The sequence below is a fragment of the Chrysochloris asiatica genome, unplaced genomic scaffold (assembly GCF_000296735.1).
Source record: "Chrysochloris asiatica unplaced genomic scaffold, ChrAsi1.0 scaffold00049, whole genome shotgun sequence".
Taxonomy (NCBI): Eukaryota; Metazoa; Chordata; class Mammalia; order Afrosoricida; family Chrysochloridae; genus Chrysochloris; species Chrysochloris asiatica.
The window spans coordinates 12,939,289-12,966,535 of record NW_006408567.1 but is presented as its reverse complement, the minus strand read 5'-3'; the positions used below and the strand labels follow the sequence as shown (position 1 = coordinate 12,966,535).

Here is a 27,247-nt window from a genome sequence, read left to right as displayed (position 1 = left end):
TGGTTTGGGTTTTGTTTTGTTTCGTGGTTTCCCGGCTTCTGTTCTGCATTTTTATTTTCTGCCCAACAAAGGCTATACTGTTCTTTAACAAGATCCCTTGATTAGAAATCTAAGTGTTGAGCAATCTTGCTGCTCTCACCCATTCTAAACAACCCCCTCTTCTGTGATTCTCAACCACTTCAAGTTCCCTCACCATTCGCCTTATGAAGATACGGATCTGAAATGGAAGGTTTTGAGAGCTTGCTGTGCACCACACATACATGTGTTCATGTACCCACGTGCCCCTGTAAAATGGTAACCTAGGAGGTTTCAGAATGAGAAGAACGGAGATGAGTGCTTGGCAAGTGGGAATCACAATTCTCCTCACATGACAACGTTGTGTGAAGAATTAGCTCCAGGCATTATTAACCAGGCTCTGAGTCCTAGATCCAAACTTCCTTTATTCATTTTACAATGGAGGAGAGAGAATCAGGACTGGCCAGCCTCCACCCAGCTAACTGGGAAGGACCCCGGTGATCTCAGAAAGTATGGAACAAATTTATAAGGTAGCAAATTAATACTGTGCTACTCAGCCCCCAATACCTGGTTAATGCCACAAGGACTTCTGTGGCAATTTTCCATTACCCAAAAGGCGCCTAAATTACACAGTAACATCTTCTAGCTTCTCTATGAATGCCATTTCACTTAGAACTTTTCCTCTTGAAAAATGGAAATGGGCCTTCACACTTCTCAGAAATACCAGATAGAACCCTTTTCAGAGAAAAGTTACATCAGTGAAATTCAAGGGACTTTGATAAGTGATCTAAGCCATTCTGAGCCACCAGACAGGGCCACTCAAAGATGTCTCGGTGAGATGAAACTCTTTCTTTCTCAATACCTCCTGGTGGGGAGATGCCACACCCCCTTCATCTCAGCCATTTCAGTTTGTAGAGAGTGTTACTCTGAAGAAATGTTTTCTAGAGCGAAATCAAATCCCACCCTGATCTCTTGGAGAGCATTTCTTGGATCCGGTCCCCAGGACTGGTTAGAAACATGTTTCTCTTTATAGATCACATTAGCAGGAAAGCCCAAAGCCCTCAGAAAATATTCTTATTAACAAAGATAGAAATCAGTGCGTCTGTGAAGATAGATTGTGGTTGACACTCTATATTCATTTCTGCCCAGGGTTACTACTTTTATCTAATTCAGCATTGCAATGAGCTCCTGAGGACAGAATCAGCATGTCTTAATTGTGCTTATTTTAAAAACATGTATTGTTCCCCAGAATATAAACATCCAAGAATAGGAATAGTAAATAATATTTCTAAATGAAAAATTTAACAACAACAACAAAAGTTTTATTGTTAAGTGCCATCCAGTAGTGACTTTGGATAGTGATTCCAAAGACTTTAAGTCTTTGCAGGTGCAGAAAGCCCCATCTTTCTTCCATGGAGTGGATGGTGGGCTCCAGCCAATGACCCTATGGTTTGCAGTCCAATGCTTATCCTAATTTAAAACAACATAAAAAAAAAAGTGACATATTATTTAGCATCTCTCTCCAGGAGATGGTCTCTGGGAGGACATCAGCAAACCAACCCAGACTTGAAGACCCACCTCCTTTCTGCTTTTCTGGAATGAGATGACCATGACTTGTTAGGAGGTGCTCTCTAGGTGAAAGCTGAAAAGTCATGTCACAATTACACAGATGAGGTGTAGATTCTATGCTTTATAGAACCAGAGCATTGTATTGCTAAAAATAACCCTGGAGATGAACGAGTAACCACTTACCACAGAATGGCTTCCACCTTATGGCAACCCTATATGTATCAGAGTAAATCTGTCCTCCATAGGATTTTCAGTGGCTGATTTGTCAGAAATAGATCACCAGGCCTGTCTTCCAAGGCACCTTTTGGTGAATTTGAATGGTCACATTTTTGGTTTGTAGCTGAGCATATTAACTGTTTGTACTATCAGGGACTCCTCCCCAGCAATTAAACCAGTTGCCGTCGAGTCAATTCTGACCCAGGGTGACCCCATGTGTGTCAGAGTAGAGCTTGCCCTACACAGGGTTTTTAATGGGTGATTTTTCAGATCTGAAGTAGATCACTAGGTGAACTTGAACCTCCAAATTTTAGTTAGCAGCCAAGTGCATTAATTCTTTATACTCTCCTCATGGACTTCTCCCTAGAGATTACATAGATTAAATGCCTCTTTTGGTAATAAGAAGCCTGAAGCCTGAGGAGTAGGTGCTAGCCATATGACCTTTGGTCCAGTAACTTTCCAGTACATAATGAGGCTTCCCTTGGTTCTTACATGTATACAAACCCAGACTTAAAGTTTTCCCTCCTTTGCCCAACTCAGACTGAAATTTCACTTTCCTATGGTTAAAAGCCTATGATTCCTGTCTTGCCACACCAATAGGAGAAATCAAACCCACTAGCCCCACAACTCTTGTCACATGAGAGACTGCATAGTTTGGATGGATGGACTAAAAATATCTCCAGCCAAAAGACAGATAATAACTCCTCATTGAGAAACATAAAACAGTCAAAAATATTCACGAATAGTCCAGAATGAAATTCAAAGAGAACAGGAAAATAACTGCTATGTTTTGTTTTTCTAAACTCCATGCAATTTGTCTGTTTCTTTCTATAGGTAACCTTTGTCTATCACAGGAGAAACAGTGGTCATTCTTTTATTCTTTATTTTCACACCTGACTTTAAGGTTTAATGTAGGGAAGGCCAAGGGGGAGTAATCTGTCTACCTTGTACCTGAGACACTTGGCCACCTGAACGACATGGAACTAAATCATAACAAAGCACTTCATTGACCAACTGCAAAAGAATCCTTCCTTCTTCTCCACCCTCTCTCCCCACCCTTTGGCAAAAGCCTGAGTAAATAGATACATTTGGTGCCAAGACTTGAAGATCAACAAACTGCTTTGTCAGAGGAACATGGGAATCCAATCAAGTGGCCTTCACGGAAATGCCGTATCTTCTAGTTCCACAGGTATTTGAATCTAAGAATTATGAGTTAAAGTGTCTCCAGGAATCTTGCCAGGAAAATAGGCAGCAGACACCCAATGCTATAATGTGGTTTGGGCATCCTACCCCTTCGCCTTGCCCCAAGAGGTTTGGTAATACCATCTCAGCTGACCTCAACCCATGGGTTCCATGTTGATAATGTGAATTTCCTTTGCAATGACCATCTCCAATCATCAAACTCACCTGTAGTCAGAAGAATTCTAAGAGGTCCTAATATTCATGATCCCTGGTAGTGATAGCCATATGACCTGGTAATGAATTAGATGAAATATCACTTTATAGCCAACACTCGTCTGTCAGTTTGATATACTATAGTATCTTGTGTGTTGCTGTGATGCTGGAAGCTATGCCACCAGCATTTTAAGAACCAGCAGAGTAATAATACAGGGTGAACAGGTTTCAGCTGAGTTTCCAGACTAAGACACAAAAGGAGGCAGGAGAGAAAGACTACTTCAATATGTTTAACAGTAAAACATCATCAAATATAGTGTCTGAAGATGAGCCCTTGAGGTTGGAAGGCACTCCAAATATGAAGGTGAAAGAGCTGCCTCCTCAAAGTAGAGTTAACCATTACGATATGAACGGAGCAAACTTTTCAGAACCTTCATTTTCTAATGGTTGTTGTTGTTGTTATATGCCGTGGAGTCAGTTTCGACTCATAGCAACCCTGTACAGGGTTTCCGAGGCTGTAAATCTTTATGGGAGCAGAAAGCCTCATCTTTCTCCCGAGGAACAGCTGGTAGTTTCGAACTGCTGACCCTGAGGTTCACAGCCCAATTCATAACCATGATGGTGCACAACTCAAAATGAGGAGAAATAGCTGCAAGCATCTATTAATAATCAGAAAGTTGATTGTACAAAATATGAATCTAGGAATATTGGAAGTTGTCAAAAATGAAATGGAAGACATCAAGATTGGTGTCCTAGACATTATTGAGCTAAAATAGACTGGTATTGTCCATTTTGAGGTGACACTCATATGGTTTACTACGTATGCCAGGTTTAACAAATCGAAGAGGAATGTCATCACATTCATTCTCAAAAAGAGCATTTCAAGATTTATCTGGTGGGCTTTTTTTAAGTATTTTTTTGTTTTCCATTTTAATTTTTCATCAGTTTTTTTTTTAAGGTTTTTATTGTGGATTGAGTGAAAATTTACAGGGCAGATCATCAGTTTTACATTCAACAATCATACACCTTGTTTCATTACAATGATTATAATCCCCTCCATGTACCATCAGTTAACAGTATTTCTCTCTATTCACTTGAGCTTTTTTAAAAAATAAATAAATAAATAAAAACACTGAGGCATATATAATAATTTACACTTCCAAAGGGCACATTCTACAAGTCTGCCTCCTGGCCACCAGCTCTTAGTCCCTCTCTTCCCATGAGTCTAGAGTCCTCAGCTGCTCCCCCTCTCCATATCCCCATCTCTGCCTCTGTCTCTGACATCGCTGCTTCTGTGGATAAGGTCCCGCATTCTGCTTGTCCTCTTCTCCCTTGATGGTCCTAGGGTCCTCTGTTTCTGGACTGTAAGATTAACCACTCCCCTGTTTTTGTTACAAAACTTCTACCTTTACAATTGTGACAGTCGCAATTAGTCATGATAACAATTATTCACTATTGAATCATTCGAATCTTATCCCCATCTCTTTTAACCAGACCCATCTAGACAAGATGAAAACTATTCAGTGGGAACTCTTTCTTCCCCACCTCCCCATACACTTAAACTAAACTCCCTCTTGAAACCTTGTAAGCCAGTCACTTCGTGCCTTTATTGCCCCCTCATTTTAGGTAGCCAATGTCTAAGTTTCCCATCCCTATCTATCCTGTGTACAGAGGGGATAGCACTGATACTTGGTATGAAGACTCCTTCCCTCTTTGTTGGTATTTAGAGTTACTGCCTCCATGAGTATAGGTAATGTTCATCAAATTGTGGCAATTTACCCTTGTTTTCTGTATCCAAAAAAAAAAATTTTTTTTTTTTTTTGTAATCTTCCTCTAGTCGAGTTCTGATTATCAAGCCTTTGAGGCTAGGTCATATGGGTACTGTCAGCAAGTTTGGGTGTTCTTGTGCATCTCCCCTCACTTCATATCAGCGGGATGCTCTAGCCATCACTCTCAGCTCTAGCCCTCTGTGGCTATGTCCTTGTCCATGGTATCAAGTGTCCTCAGGTCTCACCACATTTTGGACCAACCAGCCCTTCCTCTTCTCTCTCTTATCTCCAGGTCAACAGGGGTCAATGAACTATGGTTGAACTCAGACCATTTCTTCATTGCTGCCTTTCCCCCTCTTCCACTCACCAGTAGGCTAATGTGGTTGCCAGCAAGCTTACATGATTGTGTGTTCCATTGGAGTTTCAGTCTTAGAGGGGAGTTTGTCCTGAAGGAACTTGATTGCTTGCCTTGATGGTTTCCTGGTGAACAACTTATTTATTCTTGTAGTAGCCACTCATGCTGACATTTTTGTTTTCAGTTTTTCCTGATGATCTTTCTTTGAAGATGTATCTTCTGTCACTCTAGCTGTTCCAGGCTGGTCTGCTTGTCCTTGCTAGTGGGAATGTCCCACCTCATAAGGTTCTGGATGGGACTCAGGATTCCACCTAAGGTCCTATATTCTGCAAAGGCTTTGCAAGAGGCCTATTTCACTTGGCAAGTTCTAGAATCCCTTTTCAGGTATTCCAATCAGTTATAGGCTGAAGACGGGCTTACAAGTTTTCTCTAATCATGTTTCCCTGTTGTGTCCGACAATTGGATATACTCCGTGACCCATACAGAGAGATTTAACCTGAGTAGGGATAATAGGAGCTCTGGTAGCATAGTGGTTACGAATCGGGCTGCGAACCTTAAGGTCAGCGGTTCGAAACTACCAGCCGCTCTGCGGGAGAAAGATGAGGCTTTCTACTCCCGTAAAGATTTACATCCTCGGAAACCCTGTACAGGGTCGCTATGGGTCGGAACCGACTCGGACGGCACTTAACAACAACAACAACAAGGGATAATAGGAGATTAGAAATAAAAGAAAGACACAAGACGCAATTGAAATAAGTAAAGTTGGGACCAGGTGGGACACAGCACTCTGATGAAGATACTGTGACACCGACCTACGTTCAGAATGTTTATTATATACACATATCAAAGGGGGTGCTGGGTGCAGGAAAAATAAAAATATCTGGTGTTATTGATGCATGCAGTAAGCAGGACTTATCAGAAGAATGTAACTTGTAGTTGCTAAGGAAACAGAGATAGGGCAAGATGTTTTCACAAATTTGAACTGAAGGTCATACAAGGAAAAAACCTTGCAAGTTCCCTGTCCCATGAAGCAGTCCTGCAAGTTCTTTGGAGTGGCAAGATAACCTGGGAGCAGCCGATTTTTTGGACCACAACTGTTCAGTTGCAATCCTTCAGTTAAACTACCCCCAAGCCTGAGACCTTCAGCTCAAATCGCTCCCAACATTTCCCAACATTCCTTTCTATCCCACTCAAGTGTCTATTTTACAATAGTAGAAAGGGGAAACCAATATTCATAAGACAGTCAAGCATTGTAGTATTATTTCCCCTCTTCAAACTATGCCTACAGCCCTGTTGTTCTGTCTTAGAGGGGAGTTTGTCCTGAAGGAACTTGATTGCTTGCCTTGATGGCTTCCTGGTGAACAACTTCTTTATTCTTGTAGTAGCCACTCATGCTGATATTTTTGTTGAGCATGCATCACTCTTTACCTCTGTCCCACTTGCAAACCTGTCTCGGTGTTCCCCTATCTATCTTGTTCTTCTGTCTCCTTCCCCTTCTTGTATTGCCATCCCCAACACCCAAACTAAACCCCACACCCCAACCCCACTGTTGTGGCTACCTTATATTACATTAACTCTTCCCTCCATTTAAGACAGTCTATTTTATCCTGTAATTTACCTGAACTTCTCACCACCTGGATATTTTTTCCTCTATGTTTACTTTCTTTTACAATGTAATTGTTTTGATCATAGAATGACCTTCCAGATCATTTGTTCTTATAATTTTATTCTGTTCTTGACTCTTCCATTTGTCAATTGAGTTCAGGGTGATAATGCCATGTATGTCATTCTCTGGCTGTTGTCTGTTCTTGTTGGTTCTCAATCCACAGAGCTTCTTTTAGGATATTTTTCATAGCAGGGCTGACTTTGGCGAAATCCCTTAGCTTCTGTTTATCCTGGAATGTTTTGATTACACCTTTGTATTTGATTGAAGCTTTGCTGAGTAGAGGATTCTTGGTCGGCAGTTTTTTGTTTTTTGTTTTTTTTTTTTCTTTCAGGAATTTATGTATGTCTCCCCATTGCCTTCTTGCCTGCATGGTTTCTGTTGCGAGATCTGAGCTTAATCTGATTTGCTTGCCTTTGTATGTTATACTTACTTCTCTTTTCTCTAGCTGCTTTCTGGATTCTGTCCTTATCTTTGATTTTGGAGAGCTTGACTATTATATATCTTGGTGATTGTCTTTTAGGGTCTATCCTTCCTGGGGTTCATTGAGCTTCTTGAATGCTTATCTTTTTGCTTTTCAGGATGTTAGGGGAATTTTCTTCCAGAAGCTCTTCAACTATCTCCTCTGTGGATCTGTGTGATTCTTCCTGTTCCAGAATACTGATTATTCTTAAGTTATTCCTCTTCATGTTGTCCAACATGAATCTTAGGCTTTCTTCAGATTTTTTTGTGCTTGCTCTTCTATCTTAGTAGTGTTGAGAGATTTGTTTTTTAGCTCACTAGTTCTGGCTTCAATCTCTTCTAGTCTACTCCTTTTCCCTTTCAGGGTATTGTCCATTTCTGATATTCTATTATTAATCATCTGGACCTCTTTCTGTAAGTTTTGAATTGTTGCCAATGTTGTATCTATCTTATTTGATTGTTCCTGTATCATTGATACATTTTATAATCATTTTTCTGATTTCCTTCTCAGGCATTTCCAAAGACTGCCCATCTTTCAGTATGGAGTATAAGGTCTACTTCCAGCTCATTTGCCTCAGTCACTTTATCTCATTTCTGGACATGTGCTGATATGGTCATCTGTTTCTGTTTTGGGGGCATATTCAGGAGTTATCTGTGACCTTAATACTTGGATGGGTGTGTGTTTTGGTATTTTTTAATGCTTTCTGATTGCCTTCAGGTAGATATAATCAGGAGATGGGCTTCCCTTTTCACTCTTCTTCCTGAGAAATTTCAAGATGCCACTGTTGGTCATTGTGACATAACTCAGGATTTAATTTCCAGCTTATTTCCTTTTTAGTAGGCCTGTCCCACTCCACAATCCTGTTCAGGCCTTTTTCCTAGTGATAAACAGTTGAAGGCCTGCTGTGGCCATTTTGCCCTGCTGTTTGATTTTAAGTGGAAACTGTCACTTTAAATTTTGAGGAGATCTGTGTGCATGCATAGAACCCTCCAGGGGTAGGGGTGGGTATCCACTCACTCAGGCACCCCCTCTAGTCACCAGAATGGAGGTGTGTTGCAGACCGTGTGTATACTATACAGGCCGCAGGCTCTGAGGAACAAATGAGGCCACTGGCAGTCATGGCAAATTGTTTTTAATCTTAATATCCAGTTATGTTTTATTAAATGCAGACATGAGCCCTTATTATCCACAGAGAAATATTAAAACCCCCTAAAGCTGAGACTGTGAAGGTTGCAAGGTCAAGCCTTCCTCCAAAGGATTAACTAAAAATATCTTAGCTACTTCCCAGTTTCTTTGTTCTACAGACAAAAAGCCCATCCTCCCTAATCTCTTTTACAAATGCAGCCCATTCACCTGGGCATCTCGCGTCCTCCTGAAAACCTGGCTCAGGAAGCCGAAACAGCAGATCTCCGCCCAAGCCTTTTGTCCTTCCATTTCACCTTGCCCCAACTGAGCTCAGGGGCTATAGATATGTTAATTGAGCCTGAGAAACCAAGTTGCTGGCCTGGCATTCGAACCATCTAAGTACGATGTAAAGTTACCTGAATGTCTGGAAAATTACTGATGTTAGCTGTATCCTGTTTTAGTCCCTCCCAGCTTGGTGTGAAGCTCCTCCCCTAAATAAAACAGAGGCCCAGGCCAGCCCAAGTGTGCATTACAAGATGGAGGGCATGCAGTAAAGATTGCAGGGCAGTGAGTTGCTGCCTGCAGAGGCCATGATGCCTATAGTCCCAAGCTGCCCACCAGTGATGCATCCACCCTGGTTTCTGGGTGCCTCTTTGTCTCCCTCCTTCTGTCTGTCTGTGTATTCTTTTGCTATCTCTATCGCCGCTGGATCTCCCCTCCTCTTGAACCAAACACTTGTGAACAACACAAATATGTCGAGGTCAGTCCCCGACAGAGGTGCGCAGATAGCAAGAGATCAATGAACAGATACAAAAAAATAAAAAGAATGTCCACACCTTTATCTCCCCAGTTTTTTCAGGCATCCGTGGCTGCTCTGATCCTTCCCCTGCCTGGTTTCTCCCAATATGGTGGCTCCAGGATCAGCTGAACATCTTTAATTAGAAAGCAATAGATTTCTTGCTTCTGCTACAAATTCCCCTAGTTGTAAGCCTTCCAACCTTCTAAATATTTCTTTATATGTGGCTCAGAGTTCTGGCACCATCCCCTGAGTCTGCTTGGTCCAGTATTCTGTGTTGTTGCTGGTGGAGCTCCTCACTGCACTTCTACCCAATCTGCCATCTTGCTTGTTCTCAAGATTTATCTTGAAGGACAATCCTGCCAGTGATAGGCTAAAATCTCTAAATCTATAAGGAAGACCAGTTAATACCACTATTGTTCAAATTTGCATACCAACCACTAGAATCAGTGATGACAAGACTGAATAATTCAACCAATTTCTTCAAACATGTAATCAAGATGAACTGATAATTACTTGTGATTGGAATGAAAAATGGGAAACAAAGAAGAAGGATTAGTTGTTGGAAAATGTGGCCTTGGTGATAGAAATGATGCTGGAGATCGCATGATAGAATTTAGTAAGACCAATCACTTATTCATTGCAAATACTTTCTTTAAACATCATAAATGACTGCTATAAACATGGGTCTTCCTAGATGGAATGCACAGGAATCAAATTGACTATGTGTGTGGGAAGAGACAATGAAGAAGTTCAATATCAGACAAAACAGGCCAGGGGCAGACTGTGGAACAGACCTTGAATTGCTCATATGAAACTTCAAGCTGAAGCTTCAGAAAAGTAAAACATGTCCATGAGAGCCAAAATATGACCTTGAGTAAGTCCCACCTGAATTTGGAGACCATCTCAGGAACAGATTTGATGCATTAGCTACAATGAACAAAGACCACAAGAGCTGTGGGATGACATCAAGAATATCGTACTGGAAGAAAGCAAAAGGCCATTTACAAGACAGGAAAGAAAGAAAAGACCAAAATGATGTCAGAAGAGACTGTGAAACTTAGTCTTGATCATAGAGAAGTTATAAAGACTCTAAGAAATGAGGAAGTAAAAGAACTGAACAGAACATTTCAAAGGGCAGCTGGAAAAGACAAAGTAAAGTTATTACCTTGTGTGCAAAGACTCAGAGCTAAAAAGTTATTTCAATCTGAAAGAGCTGAAGAAAAAAATTAAGCCTTGGATTGCAATATTGAAGAATTCTATGAGCAAAATATTGAATGATGCAGAAAACATCCAAAAAAAGATGAAAGGAATATACACAGAGTCACTGTACCAAAAAGAAATGGTGTGTATTCAACCATTTCAAGAGGTAGTGTATGATCAGGAACCAGTGGTACTGATGGAAGAAGTTCAAGTTACACTGAAGACACTGATGAAAAACAAGGCTTCACGAATTGATGGAGTATAAAGTGAAATCAGACTGATGCAGCCCTGGATGTATTCACTTGTTTATGCCAAGAAATATGGAAGACAGCTACTTGGCCAGCCCACTGGAAGAGATCCATATTTGTGCCCATTCCAAAAAGAGGTGATCCACAGAATGTGAAAATCATTGAAAAATATTATTAATATCACATGCAAGTAAGATTTTGCTGAAGATAATTCAAATATGGCTGCAACAGTACATCGACAGGGAACTGCCAGAAATTCAAGCAGGCTTCAGAAGATGACTTAGAACTAGTGATTTCATTGCTGATGTCAGTTGGATCTTGGCTGAAAGCAGAAAATACCAGAAAGATGTTTACTTATGTCCCATTGACTATACAAAGGCTTTTGGCTGTGTTTAGCATGACAAATTATTAATAACATTGCAAAGAAATGCTTAATTGTTCTCATGAGGAACCTGTACATAGATAGACCAAGAGGCAGTCGTTCAAACAGAACAGGAGGATACTGAATGGCTTTAAATCAGGAAAGGGGTGTGCCAGGGTTGTATCCTTCTTCCATATTTATTCAACCTGTATGCTGAGAAAATTATCAAGAAACTGGATTATATGAAGAAGCATATGGTATCAGGATTGGAGGAAGACTCATTAACAACCTTCAATATGCAGATGATACAACCTTGTTTGCTGGAAGCAAAGAAGATTTAAACATTTACTGTTGAAGATCAAAGATTAGAGCCTTCAGTATGAATTGAACCTCAATATAAACTAGGCAAAAATCCTCAGAACTAGACCAATATATAACATCTTGATAAATGAAGAAAATATTAAAGTTGTTAAAGACTTAGTTTTGTTTGGATCCACAATGAACACTCATGGAAGCAGCAGTCAAGAAATCAAAGTATTGCATTAGGCAAATCTGCTGAGATTTTAAAAAAAAAATTTAATTGTTAAAGAGCAAAGATGTCAGTTGGAGGATTAAGGTTCACCTAACATAAGCCATGATATTTTCAATTGCCTCATAAGCATGTGAAAGCTGAACAATGAGTAAGGAAGACCATAGAAGAATCCATGTATTTGAGTTATGGTGTTGGAGAAGAGTATTAAAATTACCATGGGTTGCCAGAAGAACAAACAAATCTGTCTTGAAAGAAGTGCAGCCAGAATTCAAAGTATAGCATCTCTTGTACTTTGGACATGTTATCAGGAGGAGCCAGTCTATGCAGAAGGACATCGTGGTTGGTAAAATAGAGGGTCAGTGAAGAAGAGGAAGACCCCCAAAGAGAGGGATTGACATAGTGACAGTAGTAGTGGGCTCAAATATAACAAAAATTTTGAGGATGGGGCATTGTTTCCTTCTGTTGTGCCTTATGGTCACTATGAGTTGGCACCAACTTGATGGCACTTAATAACAGCAGCAATATCACTTTATGACAGAGGTCTATTATAAGCAATGATAAGGGATCTTGCATATGTAATTAAAGTACCTAATCAATTGACTATAAATTAGAAAGATTATCCTGGGTGCATTTGACTTCATTAGTTGACTTTGTTGTTGTAAGTTGCCATCAAGTAATTCCCAATTCATGACTACTCCATGCACAATGAGATCAGATGACTGTGATCATTGATTATTTTCAGAAGTAAGTCTCCGAGTCTGCTTAATCTAGAAGTTCCACTGAAGACTGTTCAGCATCATAACAGTACACAAGCCTCCACTGACAATGGCTGTGCCTGAGGTGCAGAGACCAGGAGTAAAGTCCAGGTCACCAGCATGAAAGATAAGAATTCTACCATTGAACTACCCTTCGGTTGACATTGTTATTGTTGTTATGTGCCATGGAGTTGGTTCCGACTCATAGCAACTCTGTACAGGGTTTCCAAGGCTGTAAATCTTTACGGGAGCAGGAAGCCTCCTCTTTCTCCCAATGAACAGCCGGTACTTTCAAACTGCTGACCGTGAAATTAGCAGCCTGATTTGTAACCACTACACTATCAGATAATAAAAAAAGGGATCTGACTTAATCAGATGAGAATGTTTGGCTCTCAGAAAGTAGTCAGATTTTCAAAAGTAGAGATCCTTTCCTGTTGATTTGAAAGGAGCAAATTGCTACATCATGGAGAAAACGCAGGTCAGGTAATGGTGGGTTCCTTCTAGAAATCAAGGGTGTCATCCCTACAATCAGAAGGAATTTGTGGGCTTGGAAGTGGACTTAAGCCTCAGATAAGATGCTAGCCCCATGGATACCTTGATTTCAGCCTGGCAAGTCCCGCGGCATGGAAACAACTTACACCATTCCCTAAGCACCTGACCTTAATAGCCTGCCTGTGTGATGAGAAATGTATATGGGTGTAAGTGAGTGTGTGTTCATTTTCTAGACAGCACAGAAAATGAAGAGCTCGTCCTTGGAATTGCAGACAGAAGCTGTACCTGCAAGTGTATACTTTGCCTACTGCCCACTGAGTTTCCATTAATGTAGTTTTGGGGTCTTTCTGGCCACCATTCAATTTTCTAATCATAACTGCATGATTTGAAAGACAAGAAGCTTTTTTTTTTTTTACTTCATTTCAATCTGTTTACATTCTAGTATTATATTAGGAACCCTGGTGGTGCTGTAAGGTACACACTGAACTGCTAACAGCAAGGTCTACAGTTCAATCCCAGCAGTTACTCAGTAGGAGAAAGATGAGGCTTTCTGCTCCCCTAAAGATTTAAACAAGAGCTGAACAAAAAATTTCAAAGATCAGCTCGAGAAGATAAAGCCAAATATTACAACAAAATGTACAAAGATCTGGAATCAGAAAATCAAAAAGGAAGAACACGCTCAGCATTTCTCAAGCTGGGGAACTGAAGAAAAAATTCAAGCCTCAACTTTCGTTATTGAAAAATTCTCTGGGGAAATTATTAAATGATGCAGAAAGCATCAAGAGAAGATGGAAGGAATACACAGAGTCACTGTACAAAAAGGAAATGGTTGATGTTCAACCGATTCAAGAGGTAGCATATGATCAAGAGCCAATGATACTGAAGGAGAAAGTCCAAGGTGCATTGAAGGAATTAGCAAAGAACAAGGCACTAGGAATTGATGGAATAAAAATTGAAATCTTTCAAGAAAGTGAGGCAGCACAGGAGGCATTCACTCATCTCTGCCAAGAAATTTGGAAAACAATTATCTGGCCAACTGATTGGAAGAGATCCGTATTTGTGCCCATTCCAAAGAGAGGTGACCCAAAGGAATGCGGAAATCATTGGACAATCTTTTTGATATCCCATGTGAGTAAAATTTTACTAAAGGTAATACAGAAACCACTGCACACATACATTGATAGAGAACTTCCAGAGGTTCAAGCCGGATTCAGAAGAAGCCATGGGATGAGGGATATCATTGCTGATGTACGATGGATCTTGGCTGAAAGCAAAGAGTATCAGAAGGATGTTTACCTGTGCTTTATTGACTACACAAAGGCTTTGGATTGTGTGGATCATGACAAGCTATGGACAACATTGCAAAGTATGAGTATTCCAGAACACTTAATTGTGCTCATAAGGAATCTGTACCTGGACCAAGAGACATTTGTTCGAACAGAACATGGGAACACTGAATGGTTCAAAATTAAGAAAGATGTGAGACAAGGTTGTATTCTTTCACCATAGTTATTTACCCTGTATGCTGAGCAAATAATACAAGAAGCTGGGTTCTATGAAGAAAAACAAAACATTAGGAGAAAAACTCATTAACAACCTGCGATATGCAGATGATACAACTTTGCTTGCTGAAAGTGAAGAGGACTTAAATCATTTACTTATGAAGATCAAAGAGCACAGCCTTCGGTATGGAATACAGTTCAATGTAAAGAAAACAAAAATTCTCACCACTTGACCAATAAACAACATTCTTATCAATGGAGAAAAGATTGAAGCTGTCAAGGACTCTTCTTGGATCAACTATCAACATTCATGGAAGAAGCAGTCAAGAAATCAAAGGACGTATTGCATTAGGCAAATCTGCTGCACAAAACCTCTTTAAAGTGTTGAAGAGCAAAGATGTCAGCTTGAGGACTAAGGTGCGCCTGACCCAAGCCATGGCATTTTCAATAACCTCATATGCATGCGAAAGCTGGACAGTGAGTAAGGAAGACCATAGAAGAATTGATGCATTTGAGTTATGGTGTTGGAGGAGAATATTGAAAGTGCCATGGGCTGTCAAATACCTAATAGATCTGTTTTGGAAGAAGTGCAGCCAGAGTCTCCTTGGAGGCCAAGATAGCCAAACTTCATCTCTCATACTTCGGACATATTGTCCGGAGGGATCAGTCACTGGAGAAGGATATCATGCTTGGTAATGTAGAGGGTCAAAGAAAAAGAGGAAGACCCCCCAAGGAGATGGATTGGCCAAGTGGCAGCATCGATGGACTCAAGCGTGGCAATAGTAATGAGGTTGGCCCAGGATCCGGTAGTGTTTCGTTTTGTTGTGCATAAGGTCACTATGAGTCAGTACCAAGTCGATGGCACCTAAAAGCAACAAAGATTTATAACCCTTCAGACACCCCACACAGGGTTGCTATGTGTCAGAGTCAACTCAAGAGCTGGGAGTATTGTATTTGACACAAACACTCTTCTTTTTCTTAACTGACCTAGCCAAAAATGCCCAAGTATGCATCCAAAGAGAGCTTCCTGAGACCTAAGCCACTGCTGGACAGACCTAACGTTTTGTTACATATAATACCCTCTTTGAGGATGAGTGAATCACTCATGATCTGGGAAATAAATTTGAGGATTGAGAGGTTCTGAAGAAGGTTACTTAGTTGTTGCTGTTGTTAATTGTTGAATCGAGTCCAACTCATGATAACCCCATGTGTGTTAGAGTAGACCTGCTCCATAGAATTTTCAAAGCTGTGTTGGAAGCAGATTGCCAGAGCTTACTGCTGAGGTTTTTTGGGGCAGGGTTGTCCCTGCAACCTTTTGTTCCACCTTTAGTAGTGGAATGTTCAACTATTTGTGCCACCAAGTGACTCCTTGATACTCAGTTGTTTGTTGTTGTTGTTAGTGACTCTATATAGGGTTTCCAAAGAATGGCTGGTGAGTCTGAACCACCAACTTTGAGGTTAGTTGTCCCACACCAGGGCTCCCTTAGATTTCCAGTACCTCCCTAACTCATTTTCTCCTTTCTTTTGGTTCCAAATTTAAAAGAACCCAAGATCATGGGGAAAGGAAATCCAGTGATCTGTACCCTCCCTCAACCTTTTCACAGACTTAAAGGCCAAGAGGAGAAGAACCTTGATAAAATAAGTTGTGTTTTTCTTTAACTCATTACATACTATTGCCATACAGTGAAGAAACAGTAAGAAGACTGCATTCATTTGAAATATTCTGCTATACAATATGACTAGAAAGGGCAAAGTCTTGATTATGGCTTTCCCCCAAGGGACGTTAGCTGCATGGTACTGCCCACAGCTCTGGGAGACCTCGGCTCTTTTGCATGCTCCAAACCTCAACACCAGGGAATTTTTCACTGTGCTAAATGAACTCAGGTTTGGTGTCTGCACTGCGGGCTTCCTCAGAGGTCTGGGATACCACTGTCACTTCCACTTGCTATAGGAGGGGGTCTTCTCCCTCTTTCTCCTTCGCCCTCTCTCTCTGTCTCTTTCTCTCTCCCTGTCTCTCATTCTGACTCTCACTCTCATTCTCCCTCTTCATGGAAACTCCAAAGTTTGTCTGTTTCTTGGTCTTTTTCCCTTCTTGTGCAGAAAAACCTGGATAGGTAAAGTCCTTTCAAGTCTGCCTTTATTGTGCGTGTGGTGTAGTGAATGATCTAATGTTTCTTCTAGTCAGAGTCTTATTCCTACCAAACAATGTTTTTGCCCTGCTGGGTCTGGGTAAGGGAAGGTGGGGGAAGGTACTGATAGATAAGATGACATGATTCAGCTGTGGATGTTAGCAGAGTGCATTATAATTGTAAAAGCTTGAAACTCTATAATGGGTTTAAAATGAGCCAAAGGAAAACAGCGATGCCAGAGGAGTGGCAGAGGAGCGCCAGCAGCAGAACCAAGAACCAGAGCATGAGACAGTGTGATGGGCTTCTCAGCCCATGGAGAGAGTCAAGCTGAGTGATTTAGGGCTGGAGACTTGCATATAGAGTGGAGTGTCTCCAGGCATTCCATTGGAGAAGCTAGGTTTGCTGACCCATGGAGCTAGGACTGAGGTTTATGGTGGAGTGGTGTGTCCTGTGGGCATTGTTCAGCAGCTGACTGGAACAACTGTACCCTGACCACGTCTGACCCTATATTGACACAAGTACTCACATTGACAGATGGACTTTGGTCCTCACCCTTTGACCCTACAATGCACAACCCACCCCACTCCTGAGACAGACCAGAAGCCACAGAGGAGGTTAGGGGCGCAGCTACAAGAGAGACCACCTCCATGCCTGCTTCTAAGCCAAGGACCTGAGAACAAGTCAGTTCATCAAGGGCCATGTGTGAGGACAGGAAGTTGGAATCTCAGATGCTCCACATTTTGTCAATGACAAAAAGGAAGCACCATGCTGAGAAAGATGGACTGAAATCATGGGCCTTGGGCCTCACTTTGAGACCACATACATTGAGTGACATACTCTATCATTTCTTAGGAACATGGAATAAATATTGTGCAACTGGAAATAAGGTCTTAGGCCAAATGATGCTACACTTAGCACTTGATTGCTAACCAAAAGTTTTGAGGTTTGTGTTCTCCAGGTGGCACTGCGGAAGAAAGGTGTGGCAATCTACTTCCATATGAAAACCATATGGAGCACAGTTCTACCCTGACATGTGAGGGGTTTCCATGAGTCCAAAGCAATTTGACAATAGTGAGTTTACAGCAAACTAGAGGGGCTCCCCAGTAGAACTGTCAGGTGCATCTGTCAGGAGTGTCCTGTCCACAGTGATCCTGACAGAAAACTGGACCAGCATGGACATTCATAGAGCTGCAGTTCTGCCAATTTGAGCAAAACTGCCTTTCATTTATGTGAAAAAAGTACCAGAGCCCATAAACGTATGATCTAGTGTCCTATCCATTCCTATACGTTATTTGTAAGACTGTGGTAGTGGTGGTGGTGGTGAAGTCAGTTTCAACTTACAGCAACCCTACATAGGGTTTCCAAGGCTGTAATCTTTATGAGAGCAGAAAACCTCATCTTTCTCCCATGGAATGACTGGTAGTTTTGAACTGCTGACTTTGAGGTTAGCAGCCCGACTTGTAACCACTACGCTACCAGAGCTCCTTATTTGTAAGACTGGTGGTGGTGTGCCATAGAGTTGGTCCCAACTCGTAGTGACCCTGCATAGGGCTTCTGAGGCTGTAAATCTTTACAGGAGCAGAAAGTCTCATCTTTCTCCCACAGAATAGCTGATAGTTTTGAATAGTTGACCTTGAGGTTTAACAACCCAACTCACAAGCACTACACTACCAGAGTTGCTGTTGCTGTAAAGTGCCATCGAGTTGGTTCTGACCCATAGTGACCCTGTATAGGGTTTCCAAGGAATGTCTGGTGAGCTTGAACCACCGACCTTGTCGGTTCAAACCGACTTTGCAGTCCAGAGCATTAACCCACAGTACCACACCAGGAGTCCAGCTACCAGAGTAGTACCTGATAATAAGAGCAAAGCATAGAAAACTCCATTTGTCAGAAGTCAAATGTATTGCAGCTTTCACAGACAACTTCGAAGGAACCTTCTTCATGCCTCTGGAATATTGTTCCCATTCTTCCTTCCAAATTTGCAACTCCATGTTCCTAAACCTAATTTCTCCTGGCTGGTAGCCTGAGCCAAAGGTCTCTGGATGTCACAAAAGATTTGCACTCAGGATAAGCGTTGGACCAAAAGGTCGATTCAAACTCACCAGCTGCTCCTTGGAAACCCTATACAGAGTTGCTATGAGTTGGAACCGACTCAACATCACTTAACAACAACAACAACTAGCCTACAGATTAGTTGTTTGAAACTACCCAGTAGCACCATGAAAGAAAGGACTGATGATCTGCTTCCATAAAGATTACAACCAAGAAAACTCCATGGAGGGGTTCTGCACTGCAACATAGGAGCTCGCCATGAGTCAGAGTTGATTGACAGCAATGGGCGGTAGTAATAACAGTGACCTGACCCACCAGCAGAAAACATCAGCTTCAAGTGTTCCCAGACTAAATGGCCTTTTTCAAGGAAAGGCTATCAAAGACTCAGCTACAATTCTTTCCATGGAAAAGAAGACTCTGTCCAACCACCAGCTGCCATGGCAAATGCCCCGTCCCTGCTTGGTCTCTGTGATGGCCCCAGCTGCCAAGGTCTTGGTGAGTCACCTGCAAGCAGGTGTCAGACACACGCATCTTTTAATTATCCAATCCCTTGAAATATGGCAAAATGCAAATGCCTGAGGGGATACTCACTGTAGAGAAGAATGCAGAACGAAACCATGGATTAAAAAGAGAAATCATCTTGTAGTGGGAACAAGCATCCCAATTTATCTATTTTATGTATTTAGGGTTTTGTGGATTCTATGGTCTTAGATAGAAACACAGATTGTTACTCTCCACTGTGAAATAAAAGAAGGGCTGGGTAAAGACAGTGATTGAGGTTTTCCTTATATACATGAAAAGCACATTCTTTTAAAAGTCTTCCACAGTTGTACTCACAGAAGGTGAGAATAAGATGTGAATGGACTGTTGCTAAGGGTGAACGAGCGGTCACTGATCAGAGAAGGGATAAAAGGGAGCCCCTGACCTTATTCTACAGTGTGTGTGCGTGCACTCGTATTGTGTGTGAATGTATGGTTGCATGTGTTTTTATGTGCATGTGTGTGGCACTTTGGGTTAATGTGCTGGACTGCAAGGTTGGTTTAAACCATAAGGCCAGCAGTTCAAGCTCACCAACCACTCCTTAGAAACCCTATACAGGCGCTCTAGGATTTGGAACTGACTCGACAGCACTTAACAACAATATATGAATTTCTATGTACGTGTGTGAATGTGTTTGTATATGTGTGTGAGGGTGAGTGTGCGTGAATTTGTGTGCCTCAATGTGTTTGTATGCATGTGTCTTTATTGACATATAATGAGTGAACATGTGTGTACAAGTGGGTGTATAGAGAGAATATTGTATGTGTTTGCATATGTGTGTGAAGATATATGCTTGTGTATAATATGTGTGTGAGTGTCTATGTGCTTGTGCACATAAATGCATATGCTTCTGTGTGAATTCATGTATATTTGTATACTTGTATGAATGTGTGTGTATCTGGGAGGAGAGAAGAAAAGGCCTTAAGAATACATCAATTCCTAGTGGAGGTTGACCTGGATGTTTGGAAATCGCCTATTGAGACCCCTGGTCTCTAAAAGTCCTTCCTTAGGTTAAATTTTGTTAGTTTGTCCCAGTTTCTAGATGGTACCCAGAAACAAGAGCCTCAAGAAAGAGATGAGTTCACAGAGTGACCCTATTTGTATTCTGTGTGATATGCTTTGAAAAGGCGATACACTTTATTTAGAAACTGTGATAAAAGTTTCAAGCCCGCAAAACAGTCTGGAATAATCCCCACTTCCCCATATACCACATGTAAACTTTTATTGCCAATGTGCTGCAGGAGCCTAGAAGGAAGGGCTGGGGGCAGGGCTTGGAGTGGGGGAGGAGAAGGCTGTTAGGCAGCAGCAGTTTTTAAATAAAATAATAAAAATCCATTAAAGATAGAATAGCCTGTAGGACCTCTGTGTCAGCCACCTGGACAAGGACAAGTCACCCAAGTCTTTTCCAGCCTCTTTAAGGTTCCGTTAACATGCCTTTGTGGTCCCCAACTCAAATACAGTTAATCTCTAATTCAAACACAGTTCATCTCTGGCCCAAATTTGCTCTCAGAATTTTAAAGGACACCCATTTCTGCTCATTTTATTTCTTGAAACCTAAGTGAAAAGTAGAAAAAAGAAACTTGTTCCATTTAAACATTTTTATAACTTTTTTAATTTTTAAGGCATCGTGTTGATATAGATCATTTAAACATCTACAAATACAATTCATTTACCACATTGAAATGTAACATTACAACACTTAGATTTTAAAATCGGACTCCTAAAAAGGTGTGAAACAACATGATCAATGATGACATGTGCTAGACTCGATCTCCAAAAATGTGTAGGTAGCAAAGCTGACTACATGATCTACTGTCCTATATGTTGTGGTTGTTGTTGTTAAGTGTGCCATCAAGTCAGCTCCAACCCATAGTGACCCTTTTTATAGTTTCCGAGGAGCATAAGACCTCAGTGTCCCTTAAAATGGAAATGAAAGTAGCCAACATAGTTTGGATTTTGTGTATCTCTTTCAATGTGTGTCGCCAAATCTCAGGATATTTATGCTTAATGCACTTTACTTTATTCCAAGTGAATCCTTCATAGAGCTAAAATATACATGAGATTTTTAGCTTTGTACCATCAGTCACACTCTCCACCCAACCCAACAAGAAGGAGTTTCTGTAGAATGTGTATCAAAGGAACGCCATCTGATTGATAATGCTTAAATCCTATACACTCTGATGACTATCTAAACAGCCTCACACTGGTCTTCCAAGCCTTGAGTCAAAACCCAGCAACCCAGCCCACACACAAACCAGTTGACAAGAGGTTGGTGACAGGGATGGTAGGGTAAGCCACAGATAAACCAGAAACCCTTTTGCAGAAGTTTCCACTTCCTCCCTTACTTGACCATTTACCAGAACTGCCCATGACTTTATTTCCCTGGGTTTTCCCGGCTTGACCTCTAAATGAGATGAGAAAGGGAGAAGAAGCAACAAGGACCAAGCTAGCCCCATCTCACATCATCCCCTGAAAAACTTGTGTGACGTGCAGTTCTACTCTGAAACACTTGGGGTCACCATGAGTCTGAATTGACTCCACAGCAACTTTTTTTGGGGGGTGGGGCTGGAAGGGTGAGGGGGAGTAGCGGCATGAAGCAGGGCTTAGAGAGAGCAGCCATTAGAAGATATCATGGTGTGCTTAATTCACATTTTGATACAAGGCAGGGAGATCCTCCAACTTGCAGATTGTATTAAGATTATCTTGAAAGCATGATTTCCATGAGTGGGAAGCAAGAATCCTGGAAAAAAAGACCCTGGTAGGCAGACCCCTCTCCATTTTTCCTCTCCTGGAACCCAAGGCTTCAGGCATCATGGAGACAGAGACAGTGAAGGGCAGGGTCCACAGCTTCTGGTTCCAGCTCCAGGTGGTCTCTCTGGTCCACAGACTCTACAATCCTCCACTTCCCGAAGCCTGAGCACAGCATCTTCTCTAGTTCTGGAATCTTTTTTGTTTGTTTTGGGTACTCTATGAATAGCTGGTAAGGAGCTCTGGTAGTGTACTGGTTACGAGTCAGGCTGCTAACCCCAGGGTCAGCAAGAGAAAGATGAAGCTTTCTGCTCCTGTAAAGATTCACAGCCTCAGAAACTCATAGGATCGCTATGAGTCAGAACCAACTCCACGGCACATAACCACCACCACTACCACCACCATGAATAGCTGGTAAAGTAGAGGGTTGAGGAAGGCAAGGGAGGCCCTTGGTGAAATGGATTCATGTAGTTGCTAAAACAATGGGAGCAAACAGATGGTACAGGACTGAGTAATATTTGGCTCTGCCATACATATGTCACCATGAGCTGGAACTGACTTGATGGGAACTAACAACAACAACAACTGAATGATGACTGCCAAGAGTGCTTCTCACCAGTCATTTAAAATAGAATAGCATGACCCCATACAGAAATTAAAAACCTGTGTGTGTGAGAGAGAAAAATACTGAAGATCTTAAGGATGCTCACTAACAAATAATCAGGCATTATTTAATGGAATGAAATTTTAAGTGATCTCTTTCACTTCCTTCTTTATACTTTCCTATATTATATTAAAATACTACAATAAGGATTATAATTTTGTAATTACAAAACCAGTAAGGTATTTTTTGTTTTTTTTCAATTGGAAAAAAATTTTAAATAATATTTTAGAGAAGAAAAGCCAGCTAAGTATGATTATGAAAACTCATTACCACAGACAGAACAGTAAAAAAAAAAAATGAAGGAGGGATTGAACCCAAACCTAATTTTCTTTGAAACTTAGACTGCAAAACACAGGTCCTAAGCATCATAGAGTAAAATGTCATTGGTGTCAGAGACACAAGTTAGCATAACAAGGAAAACTGGGTCTGTATAGTAGTATGGTATGTATTCAGATGCACAAATAAAAGACTATGTATCATTTGGTATCACTCCATAAGCATGTTTTCCAAAGAGTGGTCACTGGGATGAAATACATAGAATATACTATTTCTGTAGCCTGGCTCACTCAACTGTGACACAAAACCCTAAACAGACCAGCTTCACTTCATTCTTTTTGCAACATCTGAATATGCGTGTACAATCTCCTGGTCGGCTGGACACGTGTTTGTGAACTCATCTCTAGCGTAGGCATTGTTCAAGTATCTCCAGAGGCCTGTCATTTCAGGAGGAAATTCAAAATCTCTATATCTCTTGGCCACGATCTGAAAATGAAGAGGAAAAAATCAAGAAAGGGAAAAGCCATTCACAGAGCCAGCCAAATCAGACAACCCATTCACTTGAGGTGTGTAACATATTCTCTTTTTCAATCCCAAATGTCATCTTACAGTCCTTAAGGCAACTCTAGTACATATTTTATTCAGCTGCATCTTGGGAACTGGAAAGATTATAAAGCTATGGGGCTTAACACAGTGGTTGTGCACCAACTTTCTCTTCCAATTTATCACAGCCAACCTTTCTGATCCACTAGCATGAACTCACTCCATACTTAGGTTTAATTCTCTGTGTGTTTGCTACATGTGTTCTTCTACTACGTTATTTGGTAATAAAGATTCGATGTGGATCTTCAGTTTGATTGTGCCAGAATCACTGGAAAGTACCATCTCTTTTTCTTACTTGCTAAGTCCATTTGGATTCTTGTGTGATGCTGTAGGATAAGGTCAGTGGTTCAATGGTTCAAACCCATCAACCATTTCTCGGAAACCCTATGCAGGATTGCTGTGAGTTGGAACCAACTCGACAGCACTTCACAACAACAGGCCAACCTGGTGGGCATGAAGGCTAAATGTACTTTAAAATGTGCTCTGATCCAACACCATGAAATCCCATTTACCACACCAAACAAACAACATAAACACAGTTTTCATTGCGTCAACTCCAACTCATATAGTGACCCCATGCTCAGAGCAGAACTGCATTCCATATGGTTTTCAACAGCTATGATCTTTCAGAAACAGATCACCAAGCTTTTCTTCTGAAGTGCCCCTAGTTAGATTCAAACCATCAAACTTAATGTTAATAGTGGAACACTTAATCATTTGCGCCTCCCGGCGACTCCTAACTACTCTACATTGTGCATCAGTCCTACAGATTTCCACCATAAATCACATCATCCAACTATGGGCCTATTGTGTGCAGGGGATAGATTCATAAACATAAAAGGCAAATACAAGTGGATGTAAGGATAGGTCACAAGAGATAAAACAATGTGGCATCTGTTTTCTTTGGCCAGGAAGGGTACAGTTGGGGAATTAGTCACAGAAACTGCTATCAACACAGCAGACACCTGATTGGGACCCAGCATTACAAAGATCAATTCTCTTTGTTCTTTCTATTATAATGGTCCCTGGGATGTCAGAACAAAGTGAGCATTGGATTTACTGTACAAAATCTATGGGGTAGATTTTTGTTCAGTAAATTCCATCCAGCATCTTTTGAGGTGGGAAATTTCCACTTTAAAAGACAAGCAGACCAACCTGGAGCAGCTAGAGGAACAGAAGATACTTCTTGAAAGAAAGACCAGCAGGAAAAATCAAAAACAATAACGGCAGTCAGATTGACTACTACAAGAACAAGCAATCAAGACAAGCAATCAAGCCCTCTCAGGGCAAACCCCCTTCCAAGACTGAAACTCAAAGGAAATACACGAGCAGTCATGTAATCTTGCTGGTGACCATGTTGGTCTACCAATAAGAGGAAGTGGTCTACCAATAAGGGGAAAAACAGCAATGAAGCTGTGAGCTAAGTCCGGCCACATTCAATAGACTCTTGTTAACCTGGATTGTGACCTGGGTGGCCAGCAGTATAGCGAGACCTGGGGACTCCTGAGCCCATGGACAGGACACAGTCACAGAGGACTAGAGCGGAGAGTGAAGCTGATGTGAAGTGAAGGAAGATGAACAAGAATGCCCATACTTGCAGATAGTACCCATTTGACCTACCTTCAATGGCTAAATGATCAGAACTCAACTAGAGGAAGAAAGAAGAGGAAAAAAAGTGTAATCCACTACAATTTGATGAACTTGACCTACACTTATGGATGTAGTAGTTAAAAGAGAGAATGAATCTTTACAGTGAGGATCATTCCCACCCCTTCTATATACTGGATTGACAGGGGTGGGCAAATTAGACATTGGCTAGCCAAAATGGGGGTGGGGGTGCAACAAAGGCACAAAGTGACTGGCTTACAAGTTTTCAAGAGGGAACTTAGTTTCAGAGGGTGTGGGGGAAGGTAGAATCTCCACTGAGTGGTTTCCAAGCTGTCTAGATGGGACTGGTGAAAGGAGATAGGGATAAGACTCTTGTGGTTCAATAGTGAATTATTACTATCAGGACTAATTGTGAATGTTGCAAATGTAAAGGTGGATGTTTTGTAACAAAAGAAGGGGAGTGGTTGGTCTTGCAGTCCAGGAGCTGAGGGCCCTGGGATTATCAAGGAAGAGCAGAGTGCAGTATCCTATCCAGAGAAGTAGAATGCCAGAGATGGAGGCAGAGACAATGACGGGGAGAAACGGAGTGGCTGGGGACTCTAGACTCAAAGAGGGAGAGAGGCTGTGTGCCGGCTGCTGGGGGACTGGTGTGCAGGGTACACCCTTTGGTTGTTTGAATGGTTATATATTCCTGAGTGCTTCGGTGTATATAAAAAACAAAACAAAACAAAACTACAGAGGGATTGGAAGCAAATGCTGTTGAATGATGATGCATGGAGGGAATTGAAATCATTGCAATGAAATGAAGTACGATAGAATGAATGTAAAGCTGATGCGCTCCCATTCACAGTAAGATATATATATATATATATATGATCTATGGGGCTTATTCTACCATTTATCTGTAAGTTTCTCATACTGTGGTGGCTTGTGTATTGCTATGATGATAGAAGCTCTGCTACCAGCATTTCAGATACCAGCAGGGTCACCCATGGTGGACAGGTTTCAGAGGAGCTTCCAGACTAAGACAGGCTAGGAGGAAGGATCTGGCTATTTACGTTAAAAAAAAAAAAAAAAGAGGCCAGTGAAAAGTTTATTTTCAAATAGCAATCAAATATTGTTTGATATAGTGCTGGAGTATGAGCCCTTCAAGTTGGAAGGCACTCAAAATAAAACTGGGAAAGAGCTGCACCCTCAAAGAGTTGACCTTTGATGTGCATGGAGTAAAACCTTCAAAACCTGTATTCGCTGATGTGGCATGACTCAACATGAGAAGAAACAGCTGCAAACATCCACTAATAATCAGAATGACAGATGTATAAAGATGAATCTAGGAAAAACTGCAAGGTATCAAAAATGACATAGAACCCATAAAGATCGATGTCTTAGGTATGAGTAAGTTGAAATGGACTGGTTGGTATTGATCATTCTGAAATAGGCAATCATATTGGATACCTTGTGGGGAATGCCAAGTTGAAGAGGAATGACATCACACTCATCATCAAAAGAACATTTCAGGATCTATCCTGAAGTATAACTCTGTCAATAATAGGATTATATTCAGATGCCTACGAAGAAGACCAAGTCATACAATTATTACTCAAATTTACACATCAACCACTAATGTCAAGGATAAAGACATTTAACCTGTTTACCAATGACTGCAGTCTTAAATTGATCAAATATGCAATCAAGCTACATTGATAATTACTGTTGATTAGAATGTGGACAACAACAAGAATGTAGAAGTTGGAAACAAAGAAGGAGTGTTGTTATTGTTGTTAGATGTCATTGATTTGGTTCCAACTCATTGTGACCATATGAACAACCGAACAAAACACCATCTGGTCTATACAAAACAATAGAGGTAGACCGACTGTTACTACAAGAACAAACAAGTTGCTTGCCCAGGAAACATCAATACAAGTGGTCGGGTCCCCTCAGTGCAAACCCCCTTCCAAGACTAAGACTCAATGGGAATACGCGCTCTGATTGGTGACCACGCTCGTCACTGATAAGGGGAAGTGAGAAAAACAGCAATGAAGCTGTGAGCTAAGCCATACAATGTTCAGTAGACTTCTGTGAACCTGGGTGAAGACCTGGTTGGCCAGCAGTGTGGCAAGACCTGGGGACTCTTGGGCCCAGAGTCAATGACATAGCCACAGAGG

General features: G+C 41.3%; 1 protein-coding gene across 1 annotated transcript in view; it reads right to left on the bottom strand.

The window, feature by feature from the left end:
- Window positions 1–23,192: 23,192 nt before the first annotated feature.
- Window positions 23,193–27,247, bottom strand: part of CLIC6 (chloride intracellular channel 6) — a 26,109-nt gene continuing 22,054 nt past the window's right edge. The window contains exon 6 of the mRNA XM_006862558.1: window positions 23,193–23,354. Within this exon, the coding sequence (XP_006862620.1) occupies window positions 23,193–23,354 (162 nt within the window). The remainder of the gene's footprint in view (window positions 23,355–27,247) is intronic.